Source organism: Sclerotinia sclerotiorum, genomic scaffold (assembly GCF_000146945.2).
Source record: "Sclerotinia sclerotiorum 1980 UF-70 scaffold_30 genomic scaffold, whole genome shotgun sequence".
NCBI classification, from domain to species: domain Eukaryota; kingdom Fungi; phylum Ascomycota; class Leotiomycetes; order Helotiales; family Sclerotiniaceae; genus Sclerotinia; species Sclerotinia sclerotiorum.
The window spans coordinates 82,948-96,775 of record NW_001820806.1 but is presented as its reverse complement, the minus strand read 5'-3'; the positions used below and the strand labels follow the sequence as shown (position 1 = coordinate 96,775).

The following is a 13,828-nucleotide window of genomic DNA, read 5'->3' as shown; positions in this document are numbered from 1 at the left end:
TTTCCTTGATTGTTCCCCTACATGATTTTCTAATTCAATGTTCTCCTGTTCATCTCCATCAGCTTTATCTCATTTCTTTACTCTTATCCTCTTCCCAAATTATACTCTTCTTTCATCAATACCCTTTCAATATTGACCAGCCCCAAAACTTCTTAACAAGTTCAACAGAGACAACCATATATTTCCAATTTCCATCTCCCACCTCTTCACCACCTATCGCATCCGAACCCTTAAAATCTCTTCCCTGGCTTCTGCAAATCTCCCCAAGCAGCATTAACCTGTTTCTTAATATCCTTGAAGCTAACAATAAAACAATTCTCTCCATCCCTACTCGTCAATTGAATCTTTTCGTCACTCCCCGCATCCAATTTATTCAAACACTTCAGTATCCACGCCATATCCGTAACGGGTCTTCCATCCGCATCAACCGGATGAAACACGTAATCTCTGAAAAGTTTCAATATATATCGCTCACCTACTTCACTCCATTGAACATTGGTATCGTACTCGGGACGTTCATTTATGTTGCCCAACTTGGCCATTAAGCGGACGAGTCGACCGTTTTCAAGCTCGCGATAAAGTTCAGACGTTATTTCGTCATGAGCTTGAAGGGAACTATCGAGAGCAGTCGTCATACGGCCAGAGATACCTCGCATGAAGGTTTCTAGATCTTTAGGTTCGGTAGTAGAAGGCGTAGTCAGAAGCCATCTGATTGTGTCAATAAGCTCAACCGAGTAAAATCTGCTGAGGCCTTCGAGGTTGGTTTTCAAGACTTGAGCCGTGGTTTGAGGGGTAATTGTTGCATTAACTGTAGCTAAGGATAACATGAGTACGCCAAACAAGCACAGGTCTTCACTTTGAAGTTCCTTTATGTCGCGTCGATATTCGTAATGGAGAATATCGAATATCGGACATGCATTTAGACGGATTCGATTTTTGTCCGTAAGGATAACTTTGGTCAAATGCATGCATCGCACAGCAAAGTTGGCCTGGTGTACAGCCTTGATGGCTAATGTAATTTGTGCAATGTATGCCCAAAGAGTGTCTTCAGGTATCCGGGGGTTTAGTCGAGATCCATATCGATTTGTGGTTGTAGCCGAGAAATGAACCTCTAAAAGAGTTTTTGAAAGTGGGTGATAATTTGTGACAATTATCAAGGAATTGTCCTTAAATTGTCTAGTAGTAAAAGCATCAATGAACGATACTACACCAGCACTATTGACTTCATTCCACTTCTTCACAGCACGAATTGCTTTATCATTAGCGAGAGTATATCCTAAATATGGTAAATGTTAATTCATATAAATGCCAGATGAATTTTCCTCACCTTCCAGTCTTCGTAAACAGTAATACTTTCCATTCTTTTCCGACGTCGCTTTATATACCCAACTTATGCACCCAAAAACATTGTTATTCCTGTTTTGAGCTGTGTCCAAAGCGACCAAGGAATGGTATGAGTTTGGTGGTGTACCAATATTCGGAAGGGTATCTAATTGGATTAGTACTGAAATCATCAACTTGTTTCCTTACTTACTTAGCATTACTTGATGAGAAGCTTCAGATTTTCTTTGAAGTTCCTCACGAAGCCGGTCGGACAAGAATAGGTCGTGAATCGATTTTTGATAAGGTGTCAAATTATCCGTGTGTGGACCAATTGGCGCATAGAAGTGATAATTCAAAGGCTGAACGTTATAGCTCGGCTGTCCTTGAAAGTATGCTCCACCTGTTGCCACTCCTGCGGCTAAGTTGCTAATGTCTTCTTGATAGTGGTTCGAAAAAGAGGTAGGAATTGCTTGAGAGACGCCTCCCATGGAGAAAGGATCATATGGTGCTTCGGGAGTAGCACCATTGGTAGGAATCTTGTCTTAAATCAGTATGTAATCCAGTACGTCGAAGGTACTTTCAAGCCATTTTTGAATGCCAAAATTAAAGAACAAGATTAAAATAGTATTCGGGGAATAGATGAATTAGTGCTTACATTCTGAGAGAGATCATAGTTTTGTGGAGTGAAATCTCTTTGAGTTGGATTAAATTGGGGTATTTCTGGGTCGAGTTGAGTGTTTGGTGTAGCAGTTCCACTTGCAAGCCCTCGAGGTGTAAATGGAGCCGCATTGGCAGCTTGTGAAATGACCGAAGCTCCTTTGTTGGACGCGGGTAAAGCTGCTGGTGTAAAGGAAGGCGAATCTACATTCAAAGCTTTTTTGGGTCTATCATTGTCAGAGTCAGTTTTTAACAGTGAAGAGTATAGTTGTGGCCTCTCTTTCGATTTCGAATTGGGACCAAGTTGCTGATTTGAGGTATCAATATCGACTTCAAGTCTACCATTTTCAGCAAAGGGAAGAGTTGCGGTGCTTGAAGTTCTGGATATTGGTCGTTTGGTTGAGGTATCATCCTTGGATGGAGGTTTAATTATACCAGGTGAAATGTTGGAAGGGGGTAAAAAATTGGGATCAGCCGGTACAATGGGAATGGTAAGGTCATCTGAAAGAGCTGAGGCGGTGGGAGTAGTTGAAATATGGGAAGGAGGTAAAAAATTGGGATCAGCCGGTACAATGGGAATGGTAAGGTCATCTGAAAGAGCTGAGACGGTGGGAGTACTGAAATGTTGGAATGATGTGAATAATTCACAGGATTCGCAGCAATTGACCGTTCTACGGTAGGATCGGCAGTAGCTTTTATTGCAATTTCGGGATTCGATAATTTCAAATCAAGGGATTCCATTGTATCCTTTGATTCTTGGGTATGGGGGGACCGTAAAATAGAATGTGGTGAGCCCATTTCTGTACTAGTCACCCCTGGAATCTGGGCTGAAAGCGATGGAGACCTATTTTCCCTAAAAGCCTTCGTGGTTTCGCTGAACCCTGTGGCGGCAGTAGTTTTGTGAGGCACATCTGCTTGACCATTGTCCGTATAAGTTTTAGAGGTTCCAACACCACTTTCAACCAGTGTGTTCCCACCATGTGATACGAGAGAACATCCTATTGCAGTAGTGCTTTGTAACTGTGATTGACTGATTTTCCGTAGCTCCTCTTTCTTTCGTGGTGTGGTGTCTAGCCTGGATGAATTCGGTAATCGATGGGATGGATCTAAGACTGAAAATCTTGTTCCATTCTCAAAACGTGATGGACTGTCAAGTGAATCCAAACCCGAACTCCTTTGTCCATATCGTCGCCTTCTCCTGCGATTCTTCTTTTTCACGGGACTAGATTCCTCCAGTTGATCCTCGACATCTGATTGCTCATCTTGCTCGTCATCTAGTTGATCCTCGACATCTGATTGCTCATCTTGCTGGTCTTCTTCGCCATCTGCTAGCTTAGTCAAGCCAAATGTTGGGATCTTGACGCTGTTTAGTTTCTTAAATATATCCATCCCTGCATTAATTCGTTGTTGATGTACAAAGAAGTTATTGCGCATTAAAACGTGAAAGATACATAGATAGGGAAGAGCCAAAAAGTGTAATTTCAGAACCACAGTAAAGATGGGATAGGCAGGTAAAACCTCCATATAAATCCAGGAATGGTAGGAGCCATCCACGAGGTCGAAAAGTGGCCAGAAGGAATGTCCATGACCCCAAAGCCAGGTGTCAACGCAATTTTGAACAGTGAAAACAAGAGATTGATCAATTGTAATATCGAATATGAATTCCGAGATAGGCTCCGGCCCAATACTGAATTCACGACTCAACAACATTGAAGGGTCTTTCCTTCACTCCTGAAGAAGACCTGTAAAGACACGTCGTCGAAGCGCATAGTGTCAAGCACTTGAATGTAATTCCAAGGTCTACTTGATCAAAGTAAGGTCCAATGCCCTCTAATTTCCATACCACTAAAGTCCTATTTCTCGAGAGACCGAGAAAGTAAGAAGAAATATCCAAGTCAAGGTCCGTTTAAGGTTCCGAATGTCCGGCGAAATCGAAATCGGAGAGAGCCATTTTCTATTTTAGATGTGAAGAAACTAAGATGAACTTACTGATCGACCCCTCCTCCAAGTCCCTTGTTTGGATCATGGTTAAAAGCGCATCCTTGATCTTCATAACGACAATGACCATATATTAGGACATTTCGACATAAAGTATCCTTTGCGTTTTCTAGCACAACCTGGTCAACATCCGTTTTCCTTTCCTAAATAAATCCAATCAAGAATTCCCCTAACACATACCACGTCCTTTCGGTCTCGGAGAACTCGTCGGTCTGCGAAGTTCAGGCTGATTAAATCTTGTAGCCGCCATTGTTCAGTATTGTGTTCCAAGTTCTTGTTTGGAGATAGATATGACTATCTGCCGGACCCCAATGACACTTTAGGAAGCCTAATGATAGGAAATCATATTAGCTCAGTTTAATCCAATTAATGCGACCGATATTCAAGTATCGTCCGGTGCCTTTCCAAATCCTTAACCGAAGTACCGTGTGAGGGTTTGAGAATGAAGGGGGTGGATAATAGATGTTCTATTCTGCTCACTTGAATCTGGCGGACATTTCCTAAAAACCAATAACACGGAGTATGGTTCCTTAAATGAGATGAGGGTATGATGGAAGGATGAACGATTTCAATGTGAAAAGTTATACAGAGAAATATTGCCAATGAATGTGCATATCAAAATTAAAGTGATAGCCTAGCACATTCAACGAAAGTCAGGATTGTAATTCGTGTTGAGGCTGAGGATGGAGGATACCAAATGTATACCAAGGCAGGTAGTAATAAAGTGACGCGGGGGGGGTGGAATGTTCCTTTTGGAAGTTGTACGAGTAAGGTAAGGTGGTTAGGTGGGAAAGCTAATAAGTTACCCAGTAATAAGGTTATGGGTTATGGGTTATGTCTGGTTTTATGCGATCCGATAAAGAAGTCAGAAGTCAACAAATCATGGAGAAAGTCATGCATCCAGATTGATTGTTCTGGTGTTCCTTCAGCCTTAGTGGCTGTGACGGAGAATGTTCGGAACTACTATTTATCCGAAACCGATGATGTGGCTTGATTACCTAGTAATATTCATCACTGATTCTAGAACTTATGTCCTCCCATACATTTCTATAAAATGTTACAATGTTACTCTGAATTGTAAAAACAAAAGATTCACTCATATCATATCTGCCCACACTCTCAACCATATTTCTACTTATTAGTATGCGAACATAAATAAAGAAACACCTGTCTTTGGACAATACTCCAGCAAACAATCAAACCATGGCTACTCTAGATGCTGATACAAGCCAGCTGTCCGAATCACAGCAGGCAGCCTTACAACAATTACTGGCAGTAACTGGTCAAGAAGTTGATCAAGCTGTACCTTTACTACAGAGATCACAATGGAGCGTTGAGGTAAGGATTTAAGTCCTCTTTTAAATTGTCGGTATCACATATTAATTCTTAACAGATCGCAATCGCAAAGTTCTTTGATGGCGAAGATGATTCTTTAACGGCAGCAGGTCTAGCAGCTCAAAATGTTCCACCTCCTCGAGCTTCAAGACAAGAAAACCTTCAATATAGTCTCCTTAATGAATCCTCCAATCGATCGAGAGTGCGAAATGTGGACTCGGCCCCAAGGATTGTTCCTCAACCAGAAGATCAAATAATTCGACGACCAAATCTCATTTTCGCTATACTATTCGCGCCATTCAGTGTACTTTACAAAATTTTCTCTATGGGATATAGAGCTTTCGCATTTTTATTTCCTTTCCTACCACGGTTCCGACCTACCGGCGCATCAAATACAATGGGAAGGAGATCACTTAAACCCAGAGATACAGCAACACGTACCAAGCGCGAATTTGAGGAAGAATATGGACCGAATAATTTACCATTTTTCGATGGAGGTTATGCACAGGCTTTGGACCTTGCAAAAAAAGATCTCAAATTCCTCATCGTTCATTTAATGTCTCCGGAACATGATGACACATCTGATTTCGTTCGTCAAACCTTACTTTCCGAAGAAGTCACCACATTCCTTGGGGATAAAACTAACAATATAATATTCTGGGTTGGAGATGTTCGAGATTCAGAAGCATATCAAGTCTCTTCCGCTTTACGATGTACCAAGTTTCCATTCACAGCCTTAATTACCCACACACCCGATCAAGGAGCTACATCAATGTCAGTCATTGCCAGAATATCCGGATCAGAATCACCTGGGGCATTTGTTGCCAAATTACAAAGTGCAATAGGACAACATTCGGAAAAATTAGCTGCAGTTCGTGCACAACGTTCAGCACAAAATTTCGAGCGTACATTAAGAGAAGAGCAAGATTCTGCTTATGAGCAATCTTTAGCACAAGATAGAGAACGTGCTAGGCAAAGAAGGGAAGCTGAAGCAGCTGCTGCAGCAGAAGAAAAGAGAAAGAAGGATGAAGAAGAAGCAGCTGCTAAATTGGCAGAAAGTCGAAAACATTGGAAACAATGGAGAGTACAAACTATCAAACCAGAACCTGAGCCTGGAACCAATATCGTACGAGTCGCATTAAGAATGCCAGAAGGTGTTAGGATTACGCGACGTTTCGAAGCCAATTCCGAAATTGAAGAACTTTATGCATTTGTAGAATGTTATGATTTACTTCAAGATGGCAAGGAATATAGTAGGCAAAAGCCGGAAGGATATGAACATAAATTTGATTTCAGATTAGTTCAAAGTATACCGAGAGTGGTATATGAAGTTGGAGAAGGAGGAACAATTGGGGAAAGAGTTGGCAAGAGTGCAAACTTGATTGTTGAATCTATTGATGATGATGACGATGATGATGATGTTAATGAGTAAAGATGAGGTGGTGGTAATTTACTTGATGTTGATATAGTATGATTTGGCCATGGTATAGTATATCATATCATATCATAGGCGTTTGGATTGATTGCTTCCGGCGCTGGTGCTGGTGGTGGTTTATACTCTGTATCTATTATAATTGTAAGACGCATCACTGCGGGGCTAGCATAGACTCTTTTTACAAATTTTAAATCCACCCATCTATTCTACTTGTCGGCTATTCTGCTGTTACGAGGGTAGCCGTCTAGATCACGTGGAAGTGCTCTAGGCTCTCGAGGTAGGTTTATAACTAGGCGTCAAGTAGGGACTTAAAGTAATGACAATAATGATATGCTATTCGTAACTAATAGTAGAGTATACTAAATGATTGATCTTGAGCACGAAGCTCTATACAAAGGAAATCCATCTTGATTATATAGACCTTCATGCTTCTATGATCACTGGTGATCCTTCATGATCACCAATGATCACCTATACCGTGATCCTTAGTGATCCTTAATGATCACTACTGATCACTTGTAATCACGTGCCTTGGTCATGTAGTCTCGTGGTTAAAGAACTTCGTGCTCAACTTAGTTATCAATTAGTTTACCTACATTCTACTTGATCTAGTAACGACTTCACTTCCAAGTGAAGACCAGTGATAAAGCCTTAACCCACAACTACCAACCAGACGAAACCTTAGGCAGCCGCTGCCTCTAGTATAGTATCTGTGACGCCTCACACCTCCGGGTCACGTGGCATGCCCCGTTTGTATTTAATCATAGGAAAACTCTCTACTCTTGTTTTCCTTCTTCTTTTCTCCTTAGCTTAGTATTTTCTAATACAAGATACTTTACCCAGTATTCTTGAGTGTGACAGTATCGTTACACACCCCTAGATGGTTGGGAGTATCAATTCCAACCTACAGCAACTCTGATTTGTAAAATAATTTTAAATAAATATGTTTAATCAACTATATAATATTCTTGTAATATAAATGTAATTTAGAATAATTGTATAAAATATAAAATATAAAATATAAAATATAAAATAATTAATTAATTAATTATTAAAAAGAAAATTTTTATAAATTGAAATCGTGATTATTATAACCCCAGAGCTTGAGTGAGTTAATATTTCTAATTATAATTATTATAATGTTACGACGGCTATCTTCTACGCCACGTCACATGACTAAACCAAGGTAACGTGAGTAAGTCACGTTATGGACCGCTGAGGAACGCTGGCTGTCCAGGACCGCGCAGCGGTCCTGACTAGCCATAGGCATGAAGGTCTATATAATCAAGATGGATTTCCTTTGTATAGAGCTTCGTGCTCAAGATCAATCATTTAGTATACTCTACTATTAGTTACGAATTGCATATCATTATTGTCATTACTTTAAGTCCCTGCTTGACGCCTAGTTATAAACCACCTCGAGAGCCTAGAGCACTTCCACGTGATCTAGACGGCAAACCTCGTAACAAAAATACACTTACTCCCCTTTATTCATTTACTAACAACTAAGATCTTACATCATTCCCACCAGTGACACTACACTTTTCCCCATCCTAACTACCTACCTTTATACATCCTTCCTTCCACTCACTCACTCACTCACTCACTCACTCACCATTCTTCATATTTCAAATTTCTATTCCCATCTATTCGATAAAGAGCGGCCATTAAATTTCACAAGTACAAGAGTACAAGCACAAGTCCAAGTACAATCAAAAGCACAATCAAAACAAAGCACAATCACGAAACAATGTAATATAAAAGGAAAAATATCTCATTTTCATTCCTTTCTTCCTTCACTTCTACTACCCCCCACCACTACCACTACCACCACTACCCTCACTATCATCATAAATCATAAACCCCACTTTCATTTCAGATCTCGACATTACATACAACATGTTCAAAGATGTATATGCCGTTCTCACTAAAAATAAAGAGAGGGTATAATGCTTGCTTGAAATACAAACCATAGCTAAAGCAAAATCAAAATCAAAAGCAAGTACCAAAAAGTAAATGCTTAAAAGAGATGCATGACATTTATATAAAAGTTGAGGTACCCATTTGACATGTTAGAAGACTATTCCCCCAAAAGCATCATCATTATTAGCTCCTCCATCATTGTCAAATGTCCAGCTTCGTAAAAGTCAATCACATCCATCAACTTCATCCACCAATTCATTATCCTCCATGTGTATAAACATTCATCTCATTGGTCCTTCAACAAGAAAGGAATATTAAGCTGGAGTTTCATTCTCAGCTTCAGACTTGGCTTCAGGAGTTTGACTTCCAGATGCGGCTGCTGCTGCTGCTGCTGCTGCTGCCCTCTTCTTCTTCTTTTTAATACTAGATTTTGATGGTGATGATGGTGACGATGGTGATGTTGGGGATGTTGGAGATGTTGGTGTTGTTGGTGATGCTAGTGATTTTAATTCAATAGTCTTGACATTTTCCTTGATTTGACCAAGTCCTTTCTCATTCAAGAAGACACCCTCTTGAGTAATTAGTTCAACCTTAGTTAAAACTTCCTTTGTGTCAAATTTCTCAGTGGTTGTCTTAATCTCGGTCAAAACCCCATCTTGAGCAGTGATGCTTGAGATGATTTCCTTAACGGATGATTCAAGACCGGTGATATCGGTTTCCTTGAAGGATGGAGTTGGGGTGGATTTGATTTCGTCAACGGTAGTCTTGACGGAAGCGATTGAAGATTCGATGTTGGATAGATCAACCTTTTCTGGTGTTGGAGCAGCCTTAATCTCGTCAAGGGTAGTCTTGACGGAGGCAATGGAAGATTCGATGTTGGATAAATCAACCTTTTCTGGTGCAGGTGATGCCTTGACTTCTTCAATAGCTGCCTTAATTTCAGAAATAGATGACTCAATTGAACTGAGATCAGTCTTCTCTGGTGCTGGAGCAGCCTTGATTTCATCGATGGATGCTTTAATTGCAGCAATAGATGACTCAATGTTTGATAGGTCAGTTGCTTCATGAGTTGGAGCTGGAGTGGCCTTAATTTCATCAACTGTAGCCTTGACAGCTGCGATGGAAGACTCGATATTGGAAAGATCAATAGTCTTTTGTTCTGGAGCTGGAGTGGCCTTGATTTCATCAACGGTAGACCTCAAGGCGGCGAGAGATGATTCAATGTTTGAAAGGTCAGTAGCTTCATGAGCTGGGGCAGGGGTTGCCTTGATCTCATCGACAGTAGCCTTAACAGCTGCGATTGAGGATTCGATGTTGGAAAGGTCAACAGCATGTTGTTCTGGAGCTGGAGTAGCCTTGATCTCATCAACAGTGTGCTTGACTGAAGCAATAGATGCCTCAATTACACTTAAATCAACCTTTTCAGAAGTTGGTACCTCCTTAGCCTTGATCTCCTCAACAATTGCCTTGACAGATTCGATGGAAGATTCAATCTTGCTTAAATCAACAGGTTCTGAAACTGGTGATTCCTTGGCCTTAATCTCATCAACAGTGCTCTTAACCGAAGCAATTGATGCTTCGATCGAGCTCAAATCAACCTTCTCAGAAACTGGTGCCTCCTTGGTCTTAATCTCATCAACAGTGCTCTTGACTGAAGCAATTGATGCTTCGATCGAGCTCAAATCAACCTTCTCAGAAACTGGTGCCTCCTTGGTCTTGATTTCTTCAATGCTTGCCTTGATGGACTCAATGGAAGCTTCAACATTACTCAAATCGACCTTCTCCGCGGTTGGTACCTCCTTAGACTTGATTTCCTCCACTGTTGCCTTGATGGATTCAATAGAAGCCTCCACATTACTCAAATCGACCTTTTCGGCAGCTGGGATTTCCTTAGTCTTGATCTCTTCGACGCTTGCTTTGATCGACTCAACAGATGATTCAATATGACTCAAATCAACCTTCTCAGCAGCTGGTACCTCCTTGGTCTTGATCTCTTCAATGCCTGCCTTAATTGATTCAATGGATGATTCAACATTGCTCAAATCAACCTTCTCAGCAGCTGGTGCTTCCTTGGCCTTGATTTCCTCGACAATGGTCTTGATCTCATTAACAGAGTTCTCGATGATGGAAAGGTCAGTCTTTTCTGGTGCTGGAACTGATTTAATTTCGTTAAGAGTACCTGAGTGGGATTCGAGAGCTGCCTTAATTTCAGCAACGGAGGATTCGAGAGCTGAAAGGTCAACTGGTGCAGGGGCGGAAGCCTTAATCTCATCAAGAGTGCTCTTGTGGGATTCAAGAGTGGAGGTAATAGGAGAGAAATCAACTTCCTTAGGAGCGGTACTGGTAGAACTCTTAATATCCTGGAGAGTAGCAATTATTTCCTTGACAGAAGATTCCAATCCAGAAATGTCAATTGATTCAGGCGTGACAGGTGGTGTAGAAGTAGATTCCTTAATAGCGGCAACGGTAGAAGCAACTTCCTTAAGTTGAGCATCAATTGGAGAAAGGTCGACAGTTTCATGAGCTTGAGTTGGCGTAGACTTGATTTCATTAACGGTAGCAGAAATTTCCTTAACTGAAGCCTCCAATCCGGAAATGTCGGTTTTCTCAACTGTAGCAGCTGGAATAGAAACGGTTTCCTTAACTTCACCCAAAGTAGAGAGGATTTCCTTGACAGATGATTCGAGGCCAGAAATGTCAGTTTTCTCGGCAGCGGCGGCTGGAGTCGAGACAGTGTCCTTAACTTCACCCAAAGTAGAAAGAATATCCTTGACAGATGATTCAAGGCCAGAAATATCGACAGTAGAGGGGGCAGGTGCAGATTTAATCTGCTCAATAGAAGCAGCAATATCCTTGATAGAAGCCTCAAGACCAGAAACATCAGTTGGGGTAGAAGCAGGAGTAGATTTGATCTCGCCAAGAGTAGAAGCATGTCCTTCAGCTGCGGATTTGATTTCATTCAAGACAGCAGCGTGGGAAGCATGAGATTCGTTGGATGAGTTAACAGCGGAGAGGATATCCTTGGATGTAGCACTTGAGTCGGATTCCTTGATAGTAGCAATATCACTCTTGATGATGGCAAGGTCGGATGTGATTGTGTTGAATGCTTCCTCGTGTGTAGTGCTCTTGAGAGCAGCAACGTCGGTAGCAATTCCATCCAACTTTGTAGTGTGTGACTCCAAAACCGATGTATCTTGAGAAGAAGAAGGCTTTCCGCTCAATCCCTCCAATGAAGAAGTAATCTTAGCAATCGCTTCTTCGATGGTAGCTAACTTGTTTGCCGTCTCGGTCTTTGCATCTTCGATTCGTTGAGTGAGGTCGATAGTTGTCGAAGTGAGTTTTGCATCGACAGTATCAACATTGAGGGAAACATTTTGAATGGCAGTAGGAATAGAACTGATGGATGACTCGAAGGTAGGTTTGATCTGCGAGACCAAAGAAGTAGCAATAGCATTGGTGAAAGCTTCCGAGTTCAAAGCCTTCTTGACAGCTTCTTCGACAGCTTGTTCAACGATTTCCCTGTCCCTAGCATCTCGCTCTGCACTTGTTTGAGAATCCTCTCCAGCGGATGTAGTAGTGGTGGTGGGAGAGAGAGGAGCTCCAAGAGCCCTTGGAGGGGAAGCGGTACGACCTAACAAACGACCGAACATGGTTGGATTGAAGATTGCGTATGGTAGGTGAGCAATGTATCGAAAAAGAGACATCCGGGAGAACCTGGATGTTTACTCTCTCTTCTACTCGCTTTCCTTCTTGTGAGATGCCAGGCAACACAAGAAAAAAAGAGGAGATTGAAGGACGTTGGGAGATTTGGGGTGGAAAAAAATCAATAAGACTTGTGATGGGGGTTTAAGGTAAAAAAGGACTGGTAAGCTGTGCTCTCTTTTTACCTTTTACCCAATTAAGGTTATGAATGGTAGATGGGACAAATAATGAGCAAGAAAATGACCAGGGTAAAATTTTTGGTGGGTTGTTTTGCGTGGGATGAGGGGATGGTACGATGAAATTGGAAATTGAGGATAAATGAAAATTTTGTTGAACCTTGAATAAAATGTAAAGTTTTGATAGGTTCCATTTTTTATATCCTCTCCACTTTATGCAATTGCATCCAATGATTATTCTGTTGTTGTACTGTTATTGAAGTAATGATTGATTCATTTAATCTAAATAGGAAATACCTTTGATACCGTAATGAGATCCAGATGACTTGAAAGAGTGAATATCTATATCCGAGATGGCTGGTATCATCAAAGCGAAAGAGGGGAATATTCACCCAATTTCTAGAAAATCCCCAATGGAGACATTTTCTTTTTTTTTTGAATCAAAATGAGGTTATCCATGAACATGAGGGGAGAAGAGGCAGTGGGTCTAAGCTATATTCGTATTAGTTACACACGGACCATTCAATTTTGGGACTTTTGGGCTGCCATGGCTGTGAGCTACCGAGTACGTACTTGAGCTACCCTTGTAAAATGCTAAGAATTTGTTGTCACCGCATCTTTAAGAAATACGTAGGTACCTAGTAAAAGATGAATGAAAATAAAATATTTCCAACGAAAATGATTGCGTGAAGTATTTCCATTAATTGCTTAAAATGGAATGGTACTGTTCTTTGTCCGTACGTAGTCAGGTATTCACACAAAGATATTCAGGGTCATCCCGTATTTTTGATATACAGATTCAAAATTCAAAATTCACCAATAATCCCACTGCCCGCCATCATGATAGGGAAAGATTGAATATCGTAGGTTGGCGACGATTCTACGAAAAAGTATATGCGTTTGTGTGTTTGTGCGTGTGTATCTCGTGAGCCTCAATACCTAAAAAAAAAAACATCAACCATTGAACCCTAAAAGACCCACCACCACCCCAATCCCTCCTATCATCGGTGAACAGTTGTCCAGCCAACTCATGTCCATTATTTTGCCCTTTCTAAATGGTTATGTTTAGCTGCATAGAATCTATCGAAGTTGAGAGAAGCTTACAAACGTTGCGAGTCATGAAATTGTTGGGTTGGATGAGAGGTGCTTATTGAAAGTTGAAAGTGTGACTGTTCAGTGTTCTGGAAGTTTGGAAGAATATTTTGGTAGGTAATTATACTAGGTAGTTATGAAGGATAAATGATGTTTGATGGTAGACACAGAGGATTCGGGAATGAGA

The 13,828-nt window shown here is 41.0% G+C and overlaps 5 protein-coding genes across 5 annotated transcripts; 3 read left to right on the top strand and 2 right to left on the bottom strand.

Moving 5' to 3' along the window:
- Positions 1–230: 230 nt before the first annotated feature.
- On the bottom strand, positions 231–4,228 carry SS1G_14156 (hypothetical protein; the record flags this gene model as incomplete). Its single annotated transcript, XM_001584823.1, has 7 exons — positions 231–1,252; positions 1,535–1,859; positions 1,979–2,207; positions 2,648–2,891; positions 3,147–3,667; positions 3,970–4,087; positions 4,159–4,228. The coding sequence occupies 7 exons, from the start codon at positions 4,226–4,228 to the stop codon at positions 231–233; spliced, it is 2,529 nt and encodes an 842-aa protein (XP_001584873.1).
- A 447-nt stretch (positions 4,229–4,675) lies between these two features.
- SS1G_14155 (predicted protein) lies at positions 4,676–4,887 on the top strand (the record flags this gene model as incomplete). Its single annotated transcript, XM_001584822.1, has 2 exons — positions 4,676–4,745; positions 4,796–4,887. 2 exons carry the CDS (start codon positions 4,676–4,678, stop codon positions 4,885–4,887), a joined length of 162 nt encoding a protein of 53 aa, XP_001584872.1.
- Positions 4,888–5,181: 294 nt separating this feature from the next.
- Positions 5,182–6,745, top strand: SS1G_14154 (hypothetical protein; the record flags this gene model as incomplete). The annotated part of the gene is made up of 2 exons (XM_001584821.1): positions 5,182–5,316; positions 5,372–6,745. 2 exons carry the CDS (start codon positions 5,182–5,184, stop codon positions 6,743–6,745), a joined length of 1,509 nt encoding a protein of 502 aa, XP_001584871.1.
- A 2,240-nt stretch (positions 6,746–8,985) lies between these two features.
- Positions 8,986–12,321, bottom strand: SS1G_14153 (hypothetical protein; the record flags this gene model as incomplete). The annotated part of the gene is made up of 1 exon (XM_001584820.1): positions 8,986–12,321. The coding sequence occupies one exon, from the start codon at positions 12,319–12,321 to the stop codon at positions 8,986–8,988; it is 3,336 nt and encodes a 1,111-aa protein (XP_001584870.1).
- A 775-nt stretch (positions 12,322–13,096) lies between these two features.
- On the top strand, positions 13,097–13,671 carry SS1G_14152 (predicted protein; the record flags this gene model as incomplete). Its single annotated transcript, XM_001584819.1, has 3 exons — positions 13,097–13,114; positions 13,347–13,412; positions 13,627–13,671. 3 exons carry the CDS (start codon positions 13,097–13,099, stop codon positions 13,669–13,671), a joined length of 129 nt encoding a protein of 42 aa, XP_001584869.1.
- Between the last annotated feature and the right edge of the window lie 157 nt (positions 13,672–13,828).